Source organism: Neltuma alba, unplaced genomic scaffold (genome assembly GCF_004799145.2).
Source record: "Neltuma alba isolate B1F8T4 unplaced genomic scaffold, ASM479914v2 tig00011735_pilon, whole genome shotgun sequence".
Lineage (NCBI taxonomy): Eukaryota > Viridiplantae > Streptophyta > Magnoliopsida > Fabales > Fabaceae > Neltuma > Neltuma alba.
In genome coordinates, this window is record NW_021636363.1 from 50,724 (window position 1) to 77,318 (window position 26,595).

Sequence of the window (26,595 nt, forward strand, 5' to 3'; positions counted from 1 at the left end):
ATTGGCACTTGAGAACAAGGTGGGTTTGCGGCAAACGGAAAGAAAGATGTCCTTACTTGTATTGATGAGGTAAGTGTTGGTTTTTTTGTTCTCTTTCACTGTTGTTTCTTTTACTTTTGCCATTCATTTTGTTATTGTTTTCCATTGAGTTCTGATTGTGAAGGGAGGGGGCTAAGAAAAATAGTTGAAGAATTTGTCGATCATGATTTTGGGTTTCTGGTTTCAAAAAACACTAGCAACTCTATGCTGCGTGTGTCACTAGTTCATATATTTTTATATACTGATATTGATGAACTATGAACAAATGGGATTTGAAATGTTGAAAGGACAAAACAATAATATTTTTATATACTTTAAAAAAGAAATTAATCTTTTTTTGATAGTTTGGAGGTGCAGAAGTGTTGGTTTTAGTATTGAATTCTTATGTCTTACCATCAAGAACAAGGTAACATTGACAAAATTCATTTGTATGTTATATTTTCTTGGAAGCAATATTCATAATTTATTTGAATGTGATTTTATTTTTTTAAATGATATGAATTGTTCATCTATATGAATTTTTTAAATGAAGTATGATTTCTTTAAGCGATTTGTTCCTCTGTTATTGTTCTATATTTTCTTTAATTAGCGCTCTGTATCCTTGTGCTAAATGGTTGATGGTTCCATGGCTTTTTATTTTATTTAAACATATATATGAATGGTTAACTAAAACAAACAATATGGACCAAGAGAGTGACGAAGCAGATCTTCATTTAATGCTTAAATGGTTAATGGTTTTTTATGCTTTTCAAAGAATATTGATGATTATGATGTGTGCTATAACTATTTTAAGCAAAAAGAGCATACAAGATCGTTCTTACTCTTGATTTTCATACTAAGAGAACGCATCTTAGAGAGTAGGTTTGTGGTGGTGACAATACTTGTTACGACATGGAGAAAAGATAAAGTATAAATTTAAGTTGGAATCAACATGATATGCCAAATTTAAATTATTTTATGTAAATGAGTAAAACCAAAAAGAAATTGAAAAAGAAATTAACAGATATATTTGGCATAAGATTTGCCAAGTTAGGAATTAATTGAAAAGAAATTAACAGAAAGTTCAATTCCATTTAAAATCTTTCACGAGCTATCTTTCTGTAAAAGTGAAGTAATGTTGCTTATCTGGGCTTGGTGGTAAGGGAATGGGTTAATGATCAAGAATATATTTCCATTATACCAAAAAGCAAACTCACAAAGTCCACTGAAACATCTATAAACATAATCCTAGACACCACACAATAGATTCCTCAAGGCAATTCGTTCTCAAGGCCCGCATTCATGACCAATCTGCGGCATTGTTACCCTGGCCATTGGCACTTACCTGCAGCCTTTTTATTCATCAACATTTTGCACAGTCTATTTTTAATACACTCCTCTCCCCTTCACTCTTGTGCCAGCATGAGAGCCCTGCTAGTAGTCATTGCTTCAGTCATGGAGGAAAAAGTAGCTCGTGTACCTGCACATGCCTCTGAAAAAAGCTGCTACTTTATTTCTGCATAATACTCCTAACCCAGCTCCTTCTTCATTAATTTTTGGTTTGGACCCCAAATTGAAAGGGACTAATTAGTAAGGCAACAAAAAAGCATACATGGGCAATGAGATAACAATTTTTCATTCCATGTATCCACTTTGGCATCCATTCTAATCACAAACCTTCTGTTTTATCATTCCAAAGCACTTGAATAACTGAGTATACCTCAAACATTGGCTCCATATCGAGGATTATGATTAATATGGCATATTTACATCATAACCTTGAGTTCAACAAAAGATACAAAGGCTATGCAAGGAACGCAGTCTCATCGATGATGATCAAATTAACAACAGGGAAAATGGGCATACCATTTAAATCAGTTTTTCAAACATTGCATTGCATGGGCAAATCATATATAGCATATGTAAAGTGCATCATCTTTGCAAAGCTTATAAAACAATATGTGATAGATGTCATCATCACTCTTTCACTAGCCAAGATATTTTCTCATAGTCAATTACCATCTTAGGAACATGGCCCATTTTCCCCCATTCTTGGGCTTCATCTTTGCGACACCGTTTCTTCAATTCAGGGCAATTATTCATAAAAAGATATTCAAGAGAAGAAGGCAAAATGCAAACACGAAGGGAGAGATGAGACGCAGACCTGTACGAAAATACGTTGTGGATGACTGACTGATCTGGCTAGTGTATTGGAATGCGTTAATAATCATTTAATACAGTGGCGGTTGGTTTCTAGAAAATATTACCAATCTTTATGGTCATCACTGTTTCTTCAGTGCAAGACCATGAAAAAAATGACGATAAAGTTATGAAAGGGGAAAAATTGCAATTAGGTCTTATCTAAAATAATTAAATGCAAAAAGATTTTTTAAAACCATCAAATTATTGTGAAATTTTAAGGAACCTCATTGTAAGAGATTCCATTTGTTTAATTAGTAAATTGTTGTTGTTGTTATAATTTTTTTAATTTTGCATTGAGAACTGAAAGAGTAGTTATTAACTTAGGGTGTAACGATTAAAATGTAATGCATGAGTTGTCAGTAGCTGCTGTAATAGTTGTTAATCCTTACACCTTAAGTTATTAATGACTGTTCTTTTACTTGTCAATGTAAAATTAAAAAAAGAAAAAGGACAATTTGGTAATTAGATAAATAAACTATATTGTAATGAGATCCTTTAAGATTTCAGAATAATTTAATGATTTTAATATATTTTTTGTATTTAATTAATTTTCTTAGGTGGAATTTTACTGTAATTTTTCATAAAATGAGCTATAGTCAGCAAACAGAGATACTTGCGTTCAATTGACATTCATGTGATGATCTGACGTAGAGTATGGAGTTATGGGGACTTAGACTGCATTGATTCTGAGAAATGAGGAAGCAGCAGCAGCATTAAAATTTGGAAATGAGACGCTAAGGTGCTGAGCAACAAACATGAACGAAGGTATCAGGAGAGGTATCGCAAATCGTATAGAAATTGCTGGACCGTATTTGCATGTAACTTGACTTTAAGCCTCCGCTAAATTTCACATTTATCTGTCATTATGTTATAATTACAGAGATACTTTATATTTTGGAAAGTAGTGTGAATCCTCAATCAACATTAGCCGTTCTGGTCCCCAAAAAAAAAAAAAAATCAACATTAGCCGTTAAAAAATAATCAATCGTGGGTCATCAATTATAAGTGCGGTGAGAGGGGGATGGAAGTTGAAACCCAACAAACTGCCAGCTGCCATCAGTTGGGAATGGTTAGAAAATAGGAAAAATTGCAACTAAGTTTAAAAAAAAAGAAATAATTATCGAGAAATTCTAATAAATAATAATAACTTAAACAGGTTGTAATAACAAATTTTAAAATAAAGAATGATTATTTTTAAGACTTATTTTACTTTTTTATTTTAATTTCCCATAAAAAAATAACCATAAGATATTGACCGCCTTGCCCAGAGATCTGACTTCTGAAAGTTGAAAATTGCTAAATTTATCCGAGTGTCCCAAACCCTTTAACTATTTCGCCTTCCGAGAGAATTCAAATGCATATATTAGTCTCACTCCTATGCTCTCAGTTGAAGTCGTCGTCGTGTACAACAAGTACGTCACCGATCTATTTTCTGATATAACTTCCGCGCATTGCCTAATTCTCACATTCTTCACGACTTAAAACCCTAAATTAGTGAGCACTGCAGTGTCATTTGCATTGGCCTAAATTTTTCTGATTCGTGAGTGCAGGAATGGCCAGAAGCCTAGGAGGATTTCTGGCGCTATTTTTGGCTCTTTCAATCTGTCAAGCTGCGACAAATTTCGAGCCGATCTCTGACTCTCATCGATCCGCTGCTTTAGAACTCTTCACTCCCATTGATGGATCATTTTCTAGGTGACTATAATGATTTTTTGTCACCATTATGGCTACCCATTGAAAAGTCTAGTACCCCGTGATTTGTATTAGAAGTCAATTTACGTGTGTATCATACGTTTCAGTTCCTAACGTAGCGACTCTTATTGGCGTTCGGAAATAATGAGGTTGCCGTGATTTTATTTTTTGGCATCGGTTAAAGGTTCCCCCGAATCGAGTTACAGCTTAAGTCACACATGAGTCTCATTGAGTCTGGGATCAGCTACCATATAATCTAGTTTTTCTTGGATTTAACCACCCCATTGTTTCATTCAAAATGCAGCATTACCGTGATCTAAGCTCATGTAGAATGTTTTTGGCTATAAGAACTCTAACCATTACACTTCTAATATTTAAAAAAACTCGATATTTGTCTCTATTGAATTTTAAGTGATTCTATCCATGTCCAGTAAGTATTGTCCTATTGTCTGTTATCAGCTTAGAAGATGCTTACGAGGCCTTGAGAGTTTTTGAGATTCTTGCCATTGAAAAGAAGCCAGATGTCAGCACAACTACTTGTCAGAAAGTACTGGGAAATTTTGGGTCATCCTCTCCTCTGAAGGATTTGTTCTATGCATTAAAAGTTAATAGCTTACTAAAATGTGGGGTCAATGAGGAGGTTTTCAAGGTATTTTGTTCTGAAGGCATTGTTCTGTTATTTGCAGCTTAAATTTTTATCACCCAAAAGATGTACTGGTGTCTTCTGAGTCTCATAGTTGATGCCAAAATTTATTGATTTTGTAAAAGGACATTGCTTCGCGAGTTAAAGCCACAATCAATGATGCAAGTACTTTGCTCGACTTATACTACTCAATTGGAAATTTGATTCTTATCAAGGTAATTTTTCGGACTCATGCTTGGTTAGCCAAGCAGGCTAGTTAGACGAAATGCGTTTTTACCTATAGAGTATCTGATGCATATATGAAGATTACTATCTTGTTCTTCTCTACTCATAACTTGAGCTCCATTTCCCATTAAGACTGTGTGTGAGTGGCCATTTCCCATTCATCCTGTGTGTGAGTGGTCTTCATTGTGCTTTTAATCCTCGTGGTCATATATAAGCTATTCTCAAGTATTAGCATCTTCTTTGTACAGTTTCTTCTACATGTGGCCTATTAAATTGATATTACAATTCATTATAAGTACATTTGGTGCATCTCGTCAGATCTTTGTCCTTCTTTCTGTGCAGGATCATGCTCCTAATGCTGATGTCCTTTTGGCTGATGCTGATGGAACTTTCCGGTCTATCAAGGTTCATTATATTTTATTTGTTAGATGTTTGTAGGTTTGCTTTTGGATAGCCTCTTCTAATGTTAGCTAGGACACTCAGTATAAGAACCACAGCCCCTTTTCAATATGATTTTTTTTTTTTGGCTGCATTTATAATTCTTTCCTTTCTTTGAATGCTTGAGTTGATATCCTGCATTATTGACAGGCTTTGAGCCTAAGTGATGGAAGATGGCGTTACAGCTCTACTAATCCAGAGCCTAGTACATATGCTGCTGGTAATGAATTCAATGATGATTTTTTGATAATGTCAGGGTTTTCTTCCCGGATTTGACCTTCATTGACAAATTGATCTTACCATTATGCTGCAGGGTTAGCACTTGAAGCACTTGCTGGAGTGGTCTCATTGGCATCTTCAGATATTGATCACTCTAGGGTTAAGTTTTAGATCTTTAAAATATATAATCGTCTATTGTTTCATATGCCATTCTAGAAATTCATCTAAACAAGATTATTGGTAATAAATAATATTATATAGTGAATTTTCTTGGGGAAGCTTCTGAGGCTGTTTGAACTTTGTACAACTAGGTTTGTTTGCAGAAAGTGATTAACTGTCTTACGAGTAATGTATTGGCGTTGATTCAGTTTTGATGGAAGAGTGCTGTCAAATGAAATGATGTTAGCTTGGGGCAAATTGATTCCAATCGAACCAAATGATTCTGAGATAACAGTATCACTTACTGCTCATTCTAGGGCTTTTAGGTTCAACTCTAAGCCATCATACCCAACTAAAAAGGGGTCACTTGGGTGGAAAATATTAGCAGGAGAAAGTAGCTAAAAGTAACACCATAGAATAGTTGTTAGAGGTGACTTATCAACTGGCCTGCGTTTCACTGACAGCTAATTTGTGTTAGCCGGTTATTGTGCACTGAAATTGCTTTTATTCTGGAGCTTTCATTGTTCTTATCTTAGCTACATGTTGGCAGATCAATGCAGTGAAAAATGATATATTGAAGCTATTTGACAGGATTGAATATTATGGTAAGGGAAGCTATGCTTAAACTTATTGAAAGTGTTATTTGTAAATTTAAAACTCTGCAGACGGATGCAATTGCCATGGTCCTTTTATAACGGATGTCCATTTGATAAAAGATAGATGGTGAAGTTGTCCTTATTTTAGAAAATTTTATGCTTGATTTCAGTATATTTATAGAAATTAATTTGAATCATAAAATTTTACCATAATTTTTGTACCTGGAGTTTCAATTTCAATTGGCCCTTCTTAGTTGTCTGGGGGAAAAAATTATTCCATGTCATCGTCAGTGCATTACAGTCCTCCTACCAAGTGTTGCCTGGCATCAAATATTTCTTGAAGATTCTGCCCAAGTTTAGCTCTTTCCAACCGCTTCTTTTCATATGTTTTTCATGCATATTGGTCTCAAATGAACACTTGGTGTATTTTCAGATGATGGAACCTTCTATTTCGATGAGAAAATAGTTGGTATTGGTGAACAATTGGATTCCCTTTCCACTACTGCTTCAGTTGTCCGAGGGCTTACAGCATTTGCGGCTGCAATTCCTGGAAAAATAAATGTATGCAGAGTATAAGGAATTACAAATTTTCTTTATTATTTATGAGAATTTTCTATTAAAGCTTTGGATTTGAATTTCCAGCTTCCAGAGGATAAAATTTTGGGTTTAGCAAAGTTCTTCCTGGGTATAGGAATCCCAGCAGATGCAAAGGTTTTCTTCAATCAAGCAGAGTCCTTAGCTTTTCTAGAGAGCAATAGGCAAGTGCTTTTTCAGGAGCAATTGTAATTTGCCTCTTTGTGGCACTGTTTCCCTTATTTTCTTCTTGAGCCTTCCTTCTTTCTGATATATTTGCCTTTTCATGAGTTTTGAGCAAGTTGGATGTCATGAATTATTTTTCATTCTTGAAGGGTTTCCATCCCATTAATATTGTCACTTCCCACAACAGTTTACTCGTTGACCCAGAAAGAGCAGCTTAAGGTATGTAACTCAGCCAAAATGTTTAACACTTTTCTGGTTTTTCTATAATTTAGGTTGTGGTAGTCAATCGTTATACAATTTGTGTAGGAAGCTAGTGGCTTATGATTAATGATAGGATTTAATAGATATGACTTATACTGGGCTGTGTTTTGATTGTTTGTACACTCATACAACGCAAGTGTTAGCATTGTCGTTGGGATAAAATAACCTGCTGCCCCTTACAATTATAAAGAACATAGTTTGTCCCAAAGCCTAATCACATCATCTGTTCTGCATTTGCATTTTTGCTGTGTTCTCTTCATAACTTTAGATTTGCAATTGTGAATTGTGTATTGCTCTTACTTCTCAAGTTCTCTTTTAGTGTGCTGAAAGTATGACGAGGTTTTTGTTTATATTTTTGTTTGTTTAATAAAATTCATCAGGTTAGGGTGAAGACAGTGCTTGGTGGTGCTGGTCCGCCTCTAACAGTCAAGCTTGTCCGAGCTTCCAGCTCTGGATCTAAAGGTGCAGCTGTTTTTAAGAGTAAGGTGAGTGGTGACTATCTTGTGATATTATTATCTCTGATTTGCTCTATTTTCTGTTGTTTGAGTACTCTTCCTTTTGCATGTTTGCAGGAGCTCCAGTATGATCCAACAAGTGGACTTCATGTCTTGGACATCTTCTCAGAGAATGTGGATGTGGGAACTTATGGGTTTGTTTTTGAGGTATTCCTGTTTATTTTTTTCCCTAAGGAATCAAATTGTGCTTTGAATGCGTGTCCATGGTATTATAACATTTAAAACACATCTTGTAGATGGTCCTTGAAGATTTGGATAGAAGAAGTGATTATGCTACTGGGGGCCAAACTCATGTGCCAATATACATCACCGGAGTTATTAAAATTGCCAATGCTGAAATTGCAGTATTGGACAGTGATCTTGGAAGCATTGAAACCCAAAAAACGTATGTTCTGTGTTTGGTTGAAAATAGCCAATTTGATAATTGATGCATGCTTTATGCAGCATTAATAAGAAAACTACTACTGTTTAAGTATTAGTATGTCAGGCATATCTCATTCGATTATCTTTGAAGTTTGAATATGTCCATGAGTTCATATCTTAATGCACTTTTTTCTGTTCAGAACATTATATTGCGTATGGTTTTGACTTTTTGTATCTCCAATTCCTCTTTTACTATCCAGGCTAGATTTAACTGGAAATGGTGTAGTTTCACTATCAGCTAACCACCTGGCCAAGTTGCGTTTGTCTTTTCAGTTGATGACATCCCATGGTCATGCTTTTAAGCCTCAACAGGTTGTTTTTGCCTTTTCATTTGGCAAGCCTCATGGTCTTGCGTTACTTTTTCCTTTTTGCCAGTACTCAGTTTGTCGAGGATTTTGTTGTTCCACAGGCATTTCTCAAGTTGAGACATGAGACAAATGTTGAGCACATATTTGTGGTTGGAAGTACTGGGGAGAAGTTTGAAATTGTTCTAGTTAAGTATTGATTATTACATAGGTCTTAGTTCCTCCCTTGATTACTGGTTGTTCATTTGGATTGATATAATTTCTCTATGCATCATTGAATTCATATGAGGCATTCTTTAGTTTGTCAATAATTACTCTAAATGCAAACTTGTATGATGTCATGAAAAGACCAGAAGTGCTAGATTTCATATATATTGCACCTAAACATTGCTTGCATAGGTTGGTCTACTTTAATTGCATTTGAGATGATTACGATAGTGGCCGACACTTTTTTTTCCTCCTAAACTTGTGTTTCTCTTGATTAAATACTGTAAAGTTTTATTTTCATCTCCTGTCTTGCTAACAGTTGATCATTTTGGCATTTAGGACTTTCTTGGTTTGGTGGAGAAATTGTATTATCTCTCAGGCAGATATGACATTGAGCTGACAATTGGAGATGCTGTAATGGTAGCTTGCTCTTCGTTGTCTTTATTTATTTCTTTCTCCTACCTCGTATTCTGAGGAAAAATTTATTTGATCTCACAGGAAAACTCTTTCCTGCGATTTCTTGGCCATATTGAATTGGATCTTCCAGTAGTTCCTGAGAAGGCAGCCCGTCCTCCTCCACCACCAGTTGATCCTTACTCAAGATATGGGCCCAAAGCAGAGATAACTCACTTATTTAGGGCTCCTGAAAAGCGACCACCTCAAAATGTGTCTCTCACTTTCTTGAGTTTGACCCTTCTTCCCTTTGTTGGCTTTTTGATTGGGGTAAGTCTTGTTAAAATACTCAAAGTTGCTACAGTGCACAAAGTTTTACCTTTATTGAACTTTGACTTGTTTGAAGATAAGTTTTTGACTTTTAAACCTGAACAATGAATCTCTGAAAATTTTAAATTTGTGCATACAACCCCTTGTTAGCTCATTATTTCAATCATAAAAGCATAACACGTACAAGGTTATTTTACATGACCTATAGTTCAGAAGAGTTATTTATGGATATATTTAAGGAGATTATCTCCAGACAAAAAAAAAAGTGAGAAAAAAAATGTTTTGGGGACTTCATTGTCAGTAATGTGCTATGCTTTGTGTTTGTGGGTAACTTACTAATGACAAAGGGCTATCTATATGAATTTGAAAGTTTTAAGGGCTCCTTATCGAATTTAATGAATCAAGATTATCTGCATACGACTTTTAGATCTAAGAAATTTATTTACATTTTATCCAACTATTGGATATTATATTTAGAATTATATTTGATCAAAGTGTTTTATAATGAGACTAAGGGTCTTGTCTACTTAGACGACCAAAATTTTTTTTCTATGTTCGAAAAATTATACTGTATCAATGGAGTTAATTGTGAAATCGATAAATTGATTACTGAACCAGTCCAAAAGCGGCTGAACCGGTTATTGGTGTTTTTTTTTTTTGGTAAGCAATAGGAGAAAGAGGGGTTTGAAACAGAAAAATGCGGTGAGAAAAAAGTATAAGAAAAACAAATGATGGGTACTTGGTCATTTTCAGTGCTTGAACTCCATCATATTTGACCAAAATTGCTCATCCCTCTATTCCTAGTATAATTTGGAAATTACACAAGTGAAATGCTCAGTACTTTAACATTTAATCATTGGTAGTCTTTATTGTTGAATTGAAAAATGTGTACTCTTCCAATCTTTAATATAAAATCTAATTGTTGAGTTGATGTTGATCCTAAATATAGGACCTATTTCTTATATTTATCAATTTTTCTTGAATTACCCTTATAGATACTCCTACAACCATAATCAAGTAGAAGAGAGAGAGAGGATATTAAGGAAGATGATTATAGTATTTTAAGAAAAATATGTTATATTTCTTATAATTAACTAATTTACTTAACTTTTTTAATTTAATTAAATTAGTTAAATAGGTCTTAAGACTGGAGGGGTATTATATTTTATTAATCTTCTATGTGGCGTTTAACATGTGTCTTTCTCTTCCACAATTTGCAGTTACTACGCTTAGGAGTGAACCTAAAGAATTTCCCTTCAGCAACAGTACCTGCCACATACGCCGCCCTCTTCCATGCTGGCATTGCTGCGGTTCTGTTACTTTACTTACTTTTCTGGTTAAAGGTGTGCGCCTCTCTGCATGCATTAAAATTATTGCGGATCTGGCAAGATCGTTGAATGGAACTGTACTAATTCAATTTTGTAGGATCTATATTAAACTAGGCAAACTTGCAGAGTTCAGTCAATATACAACTCATTCTTATTTTTATTTTAAAAATAATATTAATTATATTCCAGTTAATTGATTGATAAAAAAATACCTACTTAAAATATCTCTAACTGCTTCCAATCAACTATATAATTTAAGTTTTTTAAATAAATTTGTTACATTCACTATATCTTTACAAAGTATTATAGAAGTATTTACAAATCATTTACTAACGAGGTCATTATATTAACAGTGAGTTTATTGTTTGCCAACTTGGTCAATTCTTTTTGGTATTAATTACTCTTTTTCTTCTTATTTACAAGTCGTGTTTCGGAAACTTTTCACGTTAGTTCAGGCATCATGCACAAGCCATACGTGATAATGTCTTTTGACTTTTTCAATTATGCTTTTGATGCGGATACTGTTAATTTTAGCAAAAGATTAAAATAAACGCAAGCGCGTGATCGTACGTATTTTCATGATTATTTTTTCATGACTTTTGTAGCATTGAAGAGACAGGGAGAACTCGTAATGATGTTTCCAACTAATGTTGTACAGTTTCGTCACAAAAAGTTCCATGGTGTCACCAAAAAAAAAAGAAGACGAAATTAAAAGTCCTATTCGCAAATCAAAACCGCGTGCATTTTTCAAACATGTGAAATCTCCGGTGATTAAGGGAAATAAATTAACACAGTATGCTAGTTGGGTCTTCCTAATCAATTTTTGTATGCATATATTTGCGCTTTTAATTAAAAATGAGATTGTTTTAATCATATCCTCTCAATTTTAATAATATTTAAAATTATCATGAGATACTTACCTTTTTGGGCAGCTGAAGGTAGGAAAATAAATTTGTTTATTAAACCAAAAAATGTAAAATTAATTTGAATTTGAAATGATTTCTTCAAACTTTAGCATTGATCAATCTCATTTTATTTAAAAAAACTTGAAATGAAAATTATATAATATAATTTTTGGGGAAAGTTGGTATTTTAGTCATAAAAAGTAAATGAAATAGCATTGTTAATGTTGTTAAAAAGGATAAAATATACTAAATCATATTTTATCCAATTGGCTAAAATATATATATTTATATATATAACTTGTTATCCATACTCCATAGTTTAGCTTCAGTTGAAATTCAAAGTGATATGCCTTATATTAATAGTAATAAATAATATTATAGAGCTCCCTTTAATACCCATCCTTATTGTTTGAACCCTGTCTTGACAACAGGAGAACTAACTTCTCTTAATATAAGAGTTCATGAATATGAAATCATGAACATGATACTGAATTTGATCATGACGAAGATGAAGCAGTATCTTTTTTTTCAATTTGGATTATGAAACAATATAGGAACCACGAGCCGTGGATAAACACCTTCTCAACGACAAAGAAGATGGTTCCTAATTATATATGAGGTGTGAGGTTGAATGGTAACCTCATATAAAAAATTAAAGATAAGCAAATTTGTAAGTAGAATTCAATAATTTTAACTAATATTTGTGGAAAACAACGTTTTCTTTCATTATTATACCAAAGTTATATTTATTACAGAAGGGGGAAATGTCTTCTTTTTTTTTGTTTTGGACTGAAGGGAAAATGTCAATTCTTACTAATATTAAAAATGTTGCAAATGTTTGATAGGAGATTCGTGATATTTTACAGAGAATGAAAAGTTTGACTATTTGCTGGGCTATTTGAAGTATCATTTAATGTCCTTATTTGGACCAATTATATTGCAGGTTTTTAATTGTTATTACTTTTTATTATTCCTATATCAGTATAACATGAAAATTCTCAAATAAGGCATATGATTCATGAATTACTGTTTCGAAATTCGAACTAATGCTGTAAAGTTTGGCAAAAAAACAAAAAAAAAAACCAATTGAATAATTATTGTTATTATTATTAGTATATAATAAAGTTATAAACCGCACATTGTGAAAACCCAAACAAAACAGGTTCTCCGTAGGATACAAAATCATCGTTCTGAACCAAAATCATCGTTCTGAAACATAATCACGCTGGCAAGCACATAATCGCTGGCGCCAATCTCATACCGAGAAGAATTCGTATTGTTACCGTATTTCTATCTATGCAACGTTCGTTAGGTTTTATCATTTAAAATGGTAGGTTCTGCTTAGATGGCAAGGATGAGATGGAGTGTAGATACTATTCAAAGATTTAAACCCTCTCGATTTTTTTTTTTTTTTAACAAAAAAAGTCCCGCATTGTCACCAAAAACAATCGGAAAATCCTAATCATATTCAAAACCCCATACATTTTTCAAACATGTAAAATCTCCAGTGACCGTCAACATTAGGAAAATAGGACCTTGATAACGAATAAATTAATACAGTATGCTAGCTCAGTCCTCAGAATCGTCCAGACGGAACAAAAAACTTCGACTTTTTGAGAGTTCCTAACTAGATAAGTTCAAACTGTGACTTACGCCTATAGTGAAGAGATCATAGAAACATGCAAAAGAACACTGCAAGCTTGGATATAGTTGCTCATCAGCAATTTTGCACTACACTTTGGCCATGCGGCATCTGACATGTCCGAGGTTTCCATGTCAACGGCAGAAAGTCTCCATTTAGGGGAGTACTCACCAGTACCCCGGACACTTTCACTCGTCAGCCACATCTTCTTCTGAATAATAAACACGGTATCATCCTCACCTTGCCCTGCATCGGACATGGCCACTGCATCCCAGTGCAATGCTGGCAAATAGTTCTTATATACTCTACTACAGGCCGCCTATCATGGATGATGACAAAACCCTTCGGCCGGAGGAATTCTGTCCATCTCAATCAGTAAATCCTCGGGACTGCATTCCTTCTCAATGATATCAGAAAATATGGTCCAAGCGTGGAGTAGATCATATGTTCGAGGGTAGGTTGAAAAAGCTTCACACTTGTCACGTTTATAATCAAAGAATATCATTATCAGAAGTAATATGCCGTGTGAACTACTTTACAGTAGCCACAGGGAAGGTTTCATGTTAAAAATTTGAAAATCAGGCACCAATCCTGATGTAATCAAACACGAGGGTGTTTATTTTTCTTTGAAACTGTACATCAAATGCAAATTCTTCCTGGTGATGAGATTGACAAAAACCATATGAATGGGACGTGAATCGGATCTTGCTTTTCAGGTTCACCATTTCCTTCAGATGGAAATCATCATAAAATAAAACAGAAATAATGTAAGAGTAATAGGCATCCCCTAATATAAATAGCCAATCCACTCTCTAGGTGAGATATGAAACCCTACCAATTGTGAACTGTTCCTAACAGTCCTCTGTCATATATTATCTTCAGGGGATTGGCCCATTTTTCAGGCACCACATTCATGACCAGACATCTTTGTCCTTCAATCTCCAGCAGCAGCAAACGAACCCATATTTGCCTTCATGTCCATCACTCCAATAATTGTCAACTCGTTGTTGTCCACCTCCTGCACAAATTATCAGTCTGTCATTATTCCAAAAACCATAGTAATAGTAATTCTCTTTAGCGTAATAAAAAATATTGCAAAATTTTCAACAAATTTTACCAATATAAAGAACTTCCAAGAGCACATCTGGAGAAAATGAGCCCAAATGCAAAATTTTTATATCTTTACTATTCAATTCTCCAAGAGGATTGCTTTCATAATTGATATCACATCATTGGGTCTATTTTAAAATTTGAACGTCATATTTTTATTGAAGATTTAAAATTTTGAACGTCATATTTTTATTGAAGAAATTATAGCAAAGATCTAAAGAAATATACCCTACTCTAAAACATACAAATGTGAGCCAAAATGAAAAAATATGATCCATTTGAGTAGTGGGTTGGCCTATGATCACAGTTCATAAACAAATGTAATCAAATAAAGAACCCTATGATCTCAACCACTTTTGTTCAAATTTTCAGCGAGCTAATATTGAGTTCCAGCAGATTCTTTTTCAACTCTCTGTTCTATTTCCTATTTTACTTGTTTTTACAGTAGCCTTCAGAACTTGTTCCTAGGCCCCTCCGATGAATGAAATGATGCATGAGTTGTGCAACTGAAAAAGTAGTATAGAAATTAAGTCACCATGTCTTTCTCAAAACATTTCAGTAGTATAATCAAAGTCAGCAAGACGAGGAGGTGGAGCAGTCAATCGTGCAGGCCAAGGAGCCAAACCACTTCCTTTTGCTCTATGCATTTCTGTAGACACCAGCACAGCATGCAATTATTACATTTTAAATTCCCAATACAAAAGCATGAACTAATACTAGTAACTGCTAATAATCCAAAAGATATTAATCCACAAGCAAGTATAAATAATGCACCATCAGACAACGTGAAAAAATCTTTTTCAGCAAAAACAATTATCAACAAAGCCACTCTGGTTGTCTGAAAACATTTTCATCAGTGGTTTATTTTATGTCTGTTGATTAATCAAACAAAGGCCAAGTCACTGCATGAGTGAGCAAGGTGTTACTCACGGTCAGTGTAAGGTGTAATGCAAGCTTCCATTTTAACTCCCCAGACAGCATCAGGATCGTCATCAGGTTTGCAGAGAGGAGGTTGGGCGCCTGGCTCCCTTTTTCGGTAGCAATCATTTGTCAGAGGCTTGACCCATATAACAGTCTGATTCCTTTTAGCAGCTATTTTCCAACACATCCGTTCTACTAGAGCACTCATTTCTCTCCATATCCTTCGATCCTCTTCCTCTTCATCCTGCGCATATGCTTCAGGAGATGAATATGCAAAATAACCTCCTGGCCTGAGTAACCGATCCACCTCAAGAAGAAGGATACCATCTCTTGGAGCCAGTCAATTCTACACCGAGAACAATGAGCAAGTTCAAATGATCTACCAGGGTAAGGGAGTCTTTTTGTCCCCAAGACACCAAGATATGCCGGAATGCCCTCTCTCTAGAGCAAACTGGATCTGGTTTTCATGAACATCATTGGGTGCTAATGACATTGCTATTACATTAGAAGAAAGTAGATATCCTCCAAAGCTCGCAACTCCACAGCCAACATCAAGAACACTCCGCAATCTTCCTCCATTGTTTATCTTATTGTTTGGAAAGTTAAGCATCTGTACATTCATGAGTATGATGTTAATATACTACCAGTCATGAGAGAACTTATTTTCAGTAGCATTCTATTCGCAAACTATAATGGAGTAATTGCCATACATTTGCCATTGATGCAATGTATTTATCAGCACCATAATGGAAGTGCGTTCCTCCACCAGGAAAAACTATCTTTTCTCCTTTTACAATCATCCATCTCTGATCAGATTTCTCAGTTGCAAGGTGGGTATGGGGTATATTTGCTTTCCATACCTGATCTCTGCTTTTGGGCCATTTCATTGGAACCTGTTTTTATAGCATAAGAAACAGGAGATTTAGCCCAGAAAGTCCTCACTAACATCTAACAAGCAAAGACCAGAAAGTCACCTTGTAACCAGGGGGAGGAGGAATCAGACAATTATAACGCCTCTCAGGCATTGGGCAGTGTCGTTCATAATGCTCCATCAATGACAAATCAAGTTTCAATCTTGTCTGGTATATTAGGTTTCTGTCTAAACAGGGAATCAGCTCTGAGAGACGATCATCGCATACCTTACAAAGGTAAAAAGAAATACAAGATGACTTGATTATTTCATCACAGGAACTAATATTTGAGGTTAGCAGGAATGGGAAATTAAAATTTGATCAATTCTAGGATAACTCACTGGAATTGTCTTCAGCATAGGACCATATCCTACAATTGTTTTGGAGGAAGATTCATTGGCATCTTCATCCCCTCCCCAACCAAAGTGTTTTAAAGATTTACTACCGTACTCAAGAGGAGATGAGCCACTTTTCCGAGAACACAAGTAAAAGAAAGCACAAACAATGACCAACACTAACAACGTGACCAGCTTCTTTCTCGGGTTCCCATCTGCTCTGTTTCGATTCATTCTTGCCACTGCAAATAAATCACCTTTTTACTATGATTTCATCTGGCAGAAGATCAAACTGCAAATTTTCACAAGGCAAGCAATTGCTTAATCGAAACCCAGCTCAAAATTTTCTCACCGCACTCACTGATTCAAAGTTCCCCCAAAATGCCCTTAATTTAAAGGCACGGACTCAATAATTCATATTCCATTTAGCATCCAGGAGTGCCGGTGAGAATCATAAAACGAAGCTGCACAAAAAGTTGAAATCAAAATCAATGGAACGTTACATGCATTGTAAGAATTAGCATAAACGCATTAGCTCTTCGTGGGACCAGCTGCACACTCTTCCGGGAAAAGAAAAATTACTGTTTGATCAAATAAATCATCAACAAAACCAAATAGCTAAGCAAAACCTCGAAAAAACGATGGGATAAAGATAGTGGGATTACGGTCTCAAAAGCACTACAGGAATTTCGAGTAGTAACAGTGGGAAATGTGAGCTTTGAAGAATAGCACATTCAAATAAATTATGACAAACACGTGAGTTAAGATATTCCAACGCCGAAGATGTAGCGAATCCAACTGGGATTACTAACTAGAAGTGAACGCCTCCGAGTTTCGTAGGAGAAGTGCAAATGAAGCAAAAGAGCAAGTGGGTAAGTAGGGACGAGACTGGAAAAAGCATAACGGACAGAAGATAGCGAGTCACCGACAGCAGTTGCCAGCTATTCACATGAATGCGATTCCCGGACGAGGATAGCTGAAAGAGACCGACAACACTCATCACACAGAAACAAACACAGAATTCACGAAATTTACCCCCAGGCGGAAAGGAAAAATAGTAATAGTTTGAGGTCCCCGGGGGGGGGGGGGGTAAAAAAAGGGTACCAAGTAGTACAGTCTTCCCTATCAACGTAAAGCCAAGACATAAAATCACATCATTTTGCAAATAGCTGTGGAATCAGATCCAAGCCATGTTCTTCGTGAATTGTAGGATGAAGGTGAAATGAAAGAATAGATCTAAGCTTTTTCTTTTATTCCCCTACAGAAAAGGACCGGACTCCGAGCTCGAAGTGGAAAATAGAAAAGACAATACAACAACATACGTACCTTATGCAAGAACTTCGCCCTGAGGGGGAAGAGAAAGTGAGTGTGTGATAAATAACAACCAAAATCGCAACAAATCAAGAAGGATCTATGAATGAGATCTACATCTAAAGCTAAGTATTTCTTAAATTAAATATTATTGTGTGTTAGAGGCAGCAGCTGGTAATAACTAGAAAGAACTAAGGACACGAGCAATCAATTAAACAAGAGCCCGCGGCGGAGAAGGCGCGAGTTCATGAAGGGCACGAGGGATGATGCTCTTTTTTTTTTTTTTTTTAATTTTGCCAGAACACAAAAGTGATGAATTAACTCGGTGAATGTGGATATTTTATTTATTTTTATTTGTAAAGCCTGAAGGGAGAATTATTATTCTTTTTTTTTTTCTTTTCTGGTACAAGAGGGAGGGGAGCATTGTTTAAGATTTTTTTTGACGGCCCAGAGTATCTTTCATTTAATAGTAAGAGACTAATCTCTGAAATACTTTAGGTCCCATAACGTGGGCTCCTCTTAACAATCTTTTTTTATTCACACCGTCTCAAGAATCAATCACAAAATATGATATTTAAGATATTCAAATCCTTTCTATTTGGATCAATACTTATTGGTTGTTTAAGATTTATAAAAGCTTAATCGTCAAGCAGTTTTTTTTTTGTCCAATAAGTCAAGCAGTCTAACAATTTTTTGAAAAGCCGCATAAAATTTGCATTCCTGAATTTTTTCATTTTTTTGGCCAGATTGTATTCCTGAAATTCAAGCATGCCTTTTCAAGTTTTGTTGCACGCTCGTTCAGCTCAACCCTTCAAGCGCGGTAGAAACTCCAGTCAGTACACCCAAACTTATTCATGCGAGAAGTCGGATTGGGCATTATCAAAAGAATTGGGCGAATCAAGTTTTAAATTTTCATTAAGAAACGTGCCTCAAGTCAGACTAAGAGTGTGTTTGGGTGACACCCCAAACTATGGTTTGGGGTGTCAATCACCCAAACACCCCTCTAAAAACCAAAACCATGGTTTTGGAAAAAGCAAAATTTTTTGCTTTTGGAGAAAGAAGGAAGAGTATGAAGGCCTATATGATATGTATCTTGTTATTTTTTTTAAATATTTTTTTATAAATATATTTAATCTTATATTTTATAAATATATATACACATTAATTATTTATTAATTATATTAACATATATTAATTTTTCATTAAAATATATCAAAAATCTATTTTTTCTGTAATTATCATATTAACTTATGTCTTTTTTTAGTAATTTGTATATATAAAAAGTGCTTTTGATAACAACTATCCAAACACTCTCACTTCTCAGAATCACTTTTTTACAAAATCTATTTTTCACAGAATCTATTTTCCCCAGAATCTATTCTCCAAAATCACTTTTCCAAACCACGGTTTGGTTTTATCCAAACACACTTGGGCTAGCTCAAGCCTACCAATGTGAACCTTTGATGGGTACATAATCGCCGATAATCTATTATGTTGAGAGGGACTAAAAATTAATTTCAGAATTTTCTGCCCAAAAAAAAATTAATTAATTTCAAATTTTCTTTTTCAGACAAACCTATTTATATTTGCAAAGAGTGGCCAGAATCACGGGGGGCAAAAATCTCCATTGTTAAGAAGTAGGTGTGTTATCTGCCAAAACATGTAATTTCTTACCTTAATTTTGTTTGCCAATATTTCTTGCCTTATTCAAGCATATCTATTATTCACCATTTCGGATATATTTTGCTGCTAAAAACATCTTAGAAGTAATTGAAGAATATGACTTTCGAAAATTTTTATTATTTTAAAAGAAAGAATGCCAACAAAAGAACAAAGAAATTAATAATTATATTGCGATGTTTATTACTCTCTAAAATAGTTTTCGGCTCACAAGACAAAATTGAAAGGCTTGACAAATAAATTTATGAAAACTTTGACCACTTATCGTAAAAAATTTACCGCGCCCGCGCACGTCGATCTGGTCAGGTCGGGTACTTGAGGCTCTGGGAAGGCTTAATCTCAATCTGCTAGTACTGAATCTGCTAGCGAATTCTAGACCCATTAAACCCGACGTCGGATCTCAAGCTTATCAATTGGGCAGATCTGCAGGCGCTGCATGGACAATATTCCCGAATCTTCTTCCAAAGGGGCGAAACGCCGGAGAGAGGAAGAAAGCGCTGGCACTGGCGCTGATGAAACTCCATCACTCGGTACGTAATTTCATTTCGCATTGTTCTATGTTTTTATCGAAGTTTCTACGTGATCATCGAACTGGCGTGAATTCTTCAATCAAAGTCTAATTTTGATATTATTTTCTTCTGCTGCTTTTGTGATTTTATCATCTTTACCTTTATTTTTCGGTTTTACCCTGCGTTCACCTGAAGTAGGTAAATTTGAAATGCAGAGAACGATCTTACATTTAGTGATACAATGGTGGCGCTTCGAATAATGCGAGCTCAGTTTCCGCACGTTCAGCAGGTTGGACGTTAACAGAGTTGGTTCTTCTGATTTAAATTAATGATTCGAGAAATGCTCAGAAGTGAAGAGAAAGCCGAGATAATCTTTCGAATGATTTATACATTTTTGATTTCATGAAAATCCGGTTTAGCTCTTTTATCTTGTTAGAGTATTTACGTTTGCTACAAGTTTTATGATGTGCTTTTGCAGCTTTCGGTTAAGCCGTTTATTCTGAAATCACAATTATATAGCAGTGTCAAGGACCGAACACAGGTGGATAGGGAATTAGAGGTGCAGTTCTTTATCCACTCAAGACTCCGAAACTCTCATGTGCCTGTGTAGGAACAAAAGTTGTAGTTTTTTTTTACCCTGCAGTTTATTCTGAGCATAATAATTTCATCTAGAGCATTTGTGTCTAACAAGCGTTTCTTTTCTACTTCTTTATTTACTATACAAAAGTCAATTGTGACAAATTTTTATTGATACTTTTCTACATGATACAAAAAAGCCTTTTAGCTGTACTTGCATATGAATTTACTTAGGAGCCGCTTGATTTATTGGAATCTCAGATACGCAGATATCTAATACTACGTTATCAGATGCATACATATGTAGGACTTCCTCATTGTGCAAGACGTTTTACTTGGAGAAATTTGTGAGGCATGAATCACCCCGTAATGGTGGGAATGATGTCTAGAGGAGTATATTGGATGCTTGTGTTGTAATTTTATGCTTGAATACTAAACACAAACATCTAACATGCTAAAGAGCCTTGGCTTCCTAAATGAAGATGAAAGTGGTGCTAAATACCCCATAGTGTTGTCTTGCTTACTGACTAACGTGGAGCATGTTTTTCTCTGTGCAGTCTCTTAAGAGGGATAAAGTTCTGCGTATTTTCAAACTGAATACTGGACAAGATGACCATGCGATAATGTTTTTGAATGATTACTTAAATCAGGTTGGTTGAATATGCTTCGTTAATACTGTCATCACCAGCTTATTTATGCATTCTTTTGTTTTCAAGAACTTCTGGAAGGTTCACAATGCAGTCTCTTACTAATAAATTTATTTTTGAACCAAACTGTTGCTAGTAATTTGAATTCTCCCACACTGTCATCATTTCAAACATTTTGTTTGAAAAAAAAGATGCATGTTGTGTATCTTTTGATTCAGTTAAGACTTTGAAGGATTCTTGGTGCACCTTCTTGGACCACTGGATTCTTGATGCACTTACATGTGTATGTTGCTTACCTGTTGATGCATAGATAGATCATGTTGTTAAAAAAATGGATAACAAGAAGCAAGGGGAGCATCAAGTTTTTGGGTGGTTCAAAACTCATGTTCTTGATTCGAAGCTTGAGCCTGGCATTGAACATCAGGAGCTTGTGAGTGAGATTTATTATTTTGCATATGCTTGCACAGTTCTTGTTTCCAGCTATGTTCATTATACTGTTTACTCATCAGAAGTCTTTACTATCTGATTGGTTTATTGAGTTTGGGTCAATGGGAATATTCTAGAATCTGGCTTACTCACATTCATTATCATGAAGTTTATCAGCTTAGAATACATCAAAATGCATATAGTGGGCTTCACCTAGATAAGGGTTGTTTTTATTGTTGTTGTTATTGCATTTTCAAATGAGCTTTAGGTTCCATTTACTAGCGAAGTTTAGTCTTAATAAATTTTATCAAGATACTTTTTCTCTTCTTCACACACACACTCACGCACACGCACCTGTGTAAGCTGGGACAATTTGTAAAGCAGCTTCTCATAATTAGTGCGCTACATTTTGCTGCAGCACTCACTCTTGTCACTCGGCGGAAAGGTGAAGGACAGTGACATATCCCTTTTAATTAATGCAGGCGTCCTTGTGAGTTAACTATGAATCTAAACCGCCTTCTATTTTGTTTACTTTCTATGGTTGTCTGTAATTGTGTTAGTGTTGTTATAGCTACCAGTCAGGCTATTGCTATGCTGAAATTTCTAAACATAATAGAAGTATTTAAATATAACTTAGAGGCACCTATCTTTACAAATTACTTTTTTTTGGTGGGGGGGGGAATCAATTTTATATGTACAATAAAAAAAACTTGGGCAAGTTTGAAAATATTAACCCATGTAATTTTTCTATTTTTCAGATTTGGGTTGCCAAGTTGTAGTTTCGCTTCCCCCCTTTTCCTTTTGCAGGGAAGTGGATATAATTTTAGTTTGTATGTGCTTTGATATTGGATGGCTTTGAATCATACAAAGCACAACTTTCTGTAACACTTTTTGTTTTGTAATATCTTCAAACTGATAAGGTTTTATGGTTGATTTTTATGAACTATTGAGAAGAAACCTTGGGGATTGAGATCATTTTCTAATTTGGTTTTCTTCTTTCAGTTTTGCATGCGTGTGTTTGTGTCCTTTTTTGTGAAGTCCAATGTAAAGCAACATTGAAGAAAATATGGAAGAACTGTCGTAATGCCAATGGCTCTCATGTTTTTTAAATAAGGGAGAAAAAAGTGGAAAGAAAATGATCTTGTTCTCAGTTCCTTAATATACTTTACACGATTCTCGTGTAGTTTTTTGTGACTGTCTTTGCCATCAATCCTCTATGCATGTAACATTTATACATATTTTCAGACTCGGCAACTTATCGATCCTAACATGTATTGGTTTGCAATTCCAAGTATTGGCTCACTACTTAAAGGTCTTGCTCAGGTATGAAATTTTATGCTTAAGGCAGTATGATGGGAAGTATGTCAGTATAGGCTTTAATTATAATTGGTGGCCTTGTTAGTAACTTTCATGTTCATATCATTATATTTCAGCCTTTTTATATTCTTACAGATTTCGCTGAAGGACACTGGACAGTTTGAGAACTTGTTTGAGATAATATAATATTTATGGACTGTAGTCTAACGCTACTTAACAGAATGGCGTCCGTGGTCATCATGCATAAGCCTTTCATATGTAACCTAGTCCAACTATGACCTTCTATTGCTGGAGATATTTATTACTGGAGGGCATGGGGAAAAATTTTGTGGGTTGTGTTGTTTGCTTATTTGGTGGCATATGATTTGGGTGCTTACATGGAACTGGCAGTAACTGAACTTTCTTGTTGAAAGGTTCTACTCTGTTCTACTTTGAAAAGATACCAACTTTCTAAAGATACTGTCAATTTTTCATATTAAATTCTGATTTTTTTTTATGAGGAACTATGTTCAAATTAAAGGATCCAATAATCCATTTGTTACTTTTGTTCAGGGGGAGAATGGAAATTAATTTCTTGTATTGCGATGAATTTTTCTTAATTATTTTTTTATTTAAACCTTTTGTTCAGGGAAGAAAGGAAATCATGTCTCTTCTCAACCGTCGTAAATATAAAGAGATGATGTTAAGTTCTTTGGAAAAGAAGCGCCTTCGAATGTCTCCACTTGATATGAGGTTTCATCTTCGTGATCTGATTGGATCTGGTCAACTTCAAACTAACTTGACGCCGACTGGTTTAGTTGTTCAAGTTTCAAAAGATTAGGCAGGAATGTCCTAAACATATTTGGACGCATGGTATGATTTGGTGGCATTTTTCCTTGCTATCAAATTAACAAGCTGGTTTAGTTATTCGTGCCCTGGATAAAATTAGCCGATTAGCTTAAATTACTTAAAAGGCTGTCTTTTATATAACAGACAGTGTTATCCACGTTGATCAGGAGAACGAGTCATTTGTTATCCAGCCTGATCAAGCGAACAAGTGATGGAATTCAGGCAATCACACCAACCTTCTTCGACAATCAACATCGATCAGGAGAAGCTCATGTGAGTCTCTTCTTCAATAGGTCTTTTATGGTGCAGTATCATTTGTTTAGGCTTAGTTTCTTCTATTATGACCTTTCTTGGGGAATTATGGTTGCGGTTCATCATCTGATAGATTGATATGTTTGTTAAAAACAAAAGCATCTATGCATGAATTATTTATTTTGTTCTAAGATTTCATCGTCCCTTATTGGATGAATAAGTCAAAGTCATCGAGTTCAATTTTTAATATTACAATATAAAATTTGTAAGAAATCGTCTTATTCATAAATCATGAATAGTATCATTCTTTTCTCAGATTCTGTATGATGCATAGGATCTGCATTTATTTATAACAATTTCTTAAACCGTATTGGTTTGAAAATAATATTTTATATGTTCTGCAATGGGAAAAAACCAGAAATATCCTGTAAATAACGATTTGATAGTATCAGTTGTTAAACAACATTTCTGAGTACTATGGAATATTTGAGCTTTTAAGCTATGGATCTAAACATAACGAGGAGAAAAAAGGAATATCCTGTGAAGGATAAATGAGTTAAATAACAGGAAGGTGGTTTTGCATTTTTGCTCATTTCCCTGAAAGTAGAACGAAGTGTTGCATCTGATGAGATGATACGCTTCTACCGGAGGAAAGGAATCCAAATGTCGTAACTTCTGCTGCTGACAAAGGACTACTTTCACTATCATTAGTTCCAAATGGCTTCAAAATTTAATTCCAAACTGAAATCGAATGGTCCTCCTAGTCTTTGATCAGAATCCATGATTTATTTGATAAAGCACAGAAGGGGTATTATTCTCTTCCTAGATGACGGGACTGACAACCCTTTTTCTCAGCCTTAGTTAGTTTTAATCTTTGATCAGAAGGGATATCCCGTGAATTTTGTTTGCAAGCATATTAAATCATTTTGTTTTCCCGGTGCTACGCATTTTATTTTATTTTATTTTTTTTGCTTTCATGATTCATCGCTATTTTTTTCTAATTCAGAATTATAGTCATGATTGGACAATGATTAGGGTGTGAGTCTTCTCTCTCTCTCTCTCTCTCTCTATATATATATATATATATTTTGTAGATTAAGCATTATCCGAGTATGAGCGTATTATTTGTCATTCCACAATATCCCAAGCCGGCTGAAAAAAGAAAATGGTGGGGGGTTGCATTCACGGTCTTTGCTTTATTTAATTTGTGGTGATACATTATGTAGTTCTTTTTTCATCCTGAAAACTGCAGCCCAATGATCCCCTGCCTATATTACCTGGCAACAGCATAATTGTATAGCGAATATATATGAAACTTGTTGAAGGCTAAATATGCTCAAGGCTTAGGCTGTAGCCTACCAAAACTCGAATATTGTATTCCCTGTTATCAAGTAGTAGGAGGCCTATAAAACTTACAAGTCATTCATGCACTATAGTTGCGCACAAGACCACACTAGTATTCAATAATGATAATTGATGCAAAGAGTTTGACTGATCAATTATATAGAAAGTTCTAATTGTTGGAAGCCTTGTCTTTTCGTGAAAGTGCATAGAATTTGGCTAAGTTTGGCAGATTAGGAGCATTGGGATGTGTCTAATGGTTTATTATAGTTTATGTTCTCACGTGTTCGTATGTGTTTTGTTGCTTTATTAATAGTCTGCTTTTGTTCCGGCTCAACATGCATCCCCTTGAGGGGAAAATTAAATATGTGAGGTTGATTGGGTTAGGTGATTTAAGGTATTAAAACTAATCGTATCTGATCAGTTGACATGGTTGTTAAGAATTATGTGGCACGAATTAATTAATCCTTGTAAGATCTCAATCCTATCCCACTTTGTGGGAGTGCTTTGGTATTGAATAGATCGTACAAATTTCTTCTAGGGTTTAATAAAATATAGTTAATGCTTTGATCATTCTTTAAATTATGTTTGTTTCTCATCTAGTTCTTTATCAAAAAAAATCATCTTACAGGATATGGTTTTCTTCCAAGAATAGAGTTATTCAATTATTTAAATGTCTTATTATTAAAAAAATACAATCTCGAATTAATACTTGATGTTGCGTAATATTCATTATATGATATTAAGAATAAAACCAATATTAAAATGTTCAAGAGATTTCGAAGTGGAGGATGTATAATAACACTATATATACAAATATATGATTGTAGGCGATATATTTATGGAGGATCACTATATATACTCTTATTCTTAATATAAAACGTAATTGAGAGAAGTTAATATTAGTCCAATATGTAAAATTTATTTTACATCTTTATCATTTTTTTAAACTAATTTTATTAATATTTTTCTAACAATAATTAAGTAGGAGAGAGAGAAAGAATTAAGAAAAATGTTTAGAGTGTTTTAAAAAAATACATCATATTAATTAATTTAATTAATATTTTTAATCTATTTAAATTAATTAATTAGATTTTATGTTAAGAATCAGAACAATACGAAATTTTTTTCAAGCGATTCATCCCTAATGCCCATGACTTGCAGGCTTGAA

General features: G+C 34.6%; 2 protein-coding genes and 1 pseudogene across 3 annotated transcripts; 2 read left to right on the forward strand and 1 right to left on the reverse strand.

The window, feature by feature from the left end:
• The first annotated feature begins 2,859 nt into the window (after positions 1 to 2,859).
• Positions 2,860 to 12,226, forward strand: LOC114717389 (dolichyl-diphosphooligosaccharide--protein glycosyltransferase subunit 2). The gene is made up of 20 exons (XM_028902514.1): positions 2,860 to 2,997; positions 3,771 to 3,915; positions 4,372 to 4,561; positions 4,681 to 4,770; positions 5,123 to 5,185; positions 5,369 to 5,438; positions 5,532 to 5,596; positions 6,147 to 6,201; positions 6,626 to 6,753; positions 6,835 to 6,950; positions 7,101 to 7,170; positions 7,593 to 7,697; positions 7,785 to 7,874; positions 7,964 to 8,112; positions 8,351 to 8,462; positions 8,560 to 8,643; positions 9,002 to 9,082; positions 9,161 to 9,385; positions 10,606 to 10,728; positions 12,173 to 12,226. The coding sequence occupies exons 1-20, from the start codon at positions 2,976 to 2,978 to the stop codon at positions 12,224 to 12,226; spliced, it is 2,037 nt and encodes a 678-aa protein (XP_028758347.1). The 5' UTR covers positions 2,860 to 2,975.
• A 1,047-nt stretch (positions 12,227 to 13,273) lies between these two features.
• LOC114717397 (probable methyltransferase PMT1) lies at positions 13,274 to 18,057 on the reverse strand (annotated as a pseudogene).
• Positions 18,058 to 19,867: 1,810 nt separating this feature from the next.
• LOC114717373 (serine/threonine-protein kinase 19-like) lies at positions 19,868 to 24,398 on the forward strand. 2 transcript variants are annotated; one of them, XM_028902496.1, is made up of 8 exons: positions 19,868 to 20,058; positions 20,253 to 20,326; positions 20,516 to 20,596; positions 21,171 to 21,263; positions 21,571 to 21,690; positions 22,105 to 22,176; positions 22,932 to 23,009; positions 23,632 to 24,398. In XM_028902496.1, the coding sequence occupies exons 1-8, from the start codon at positions 19,965 to 19,967 to the stop codon at positions 23,821 to 23,823; spliced, it is 804 nt and encodes a 267-aa protein (XP_028758329.1). In that variant the 5' UTR covers positions 19,868 to 19,964; the 3' UTR covers positions 23,824 to 24,398. The 2 variants fall into 2 exon arrangements, with proteins under 2 accessions (XP_028758329.1, XP_028758330.1); XM_028902497.1 differs by lacking the exon at positions 20,516 to 20,596.
• Positions 24,399 to 26,595: the final 2,197 nt, after the last annotated feature.

Coding starts and splice junctions, on each gene's coding strand:
- LOC114717373 (XM_028902496.1), top strand. CDS start 19,965: ATGGACAATATTCCCGAATCTTCTTCCAAAGGGGCGAAACGCCGGAGA. Junction 20,059..20,252: donor TGATGAAACTCCATCACTCG/GTACGTAATTTC, acceptor TTTGAAATGCAG/AGAACGATCTTACATTTAGT. Junction 21,691..22,104: donor GCATTGAACATCAGGAGCTT/GTGAGTGAGATT, acceptor ATTTTGCTGCAG/CACTCACTCTTGTCACTCGG.
- LOC114717389 (XM_028902514.1), top strand. CDS start 2,976: ATGAACGAAGGTATCAGGAGAG. Junction 3,916..4,371: donor ATTGATGGATCATTTTCTAG/GTGACTATAATG, acceptor GTCTGTTATCAG/CTTAGAAGATGCTTACGAGG. Junction 7,171..7,592: donor CCCAGAAAGAGCAGCTTAAG/GTATGTAACTCA, acceptor AAAATTCATCAG/GTTAGGGTGAAGACAGTGCT.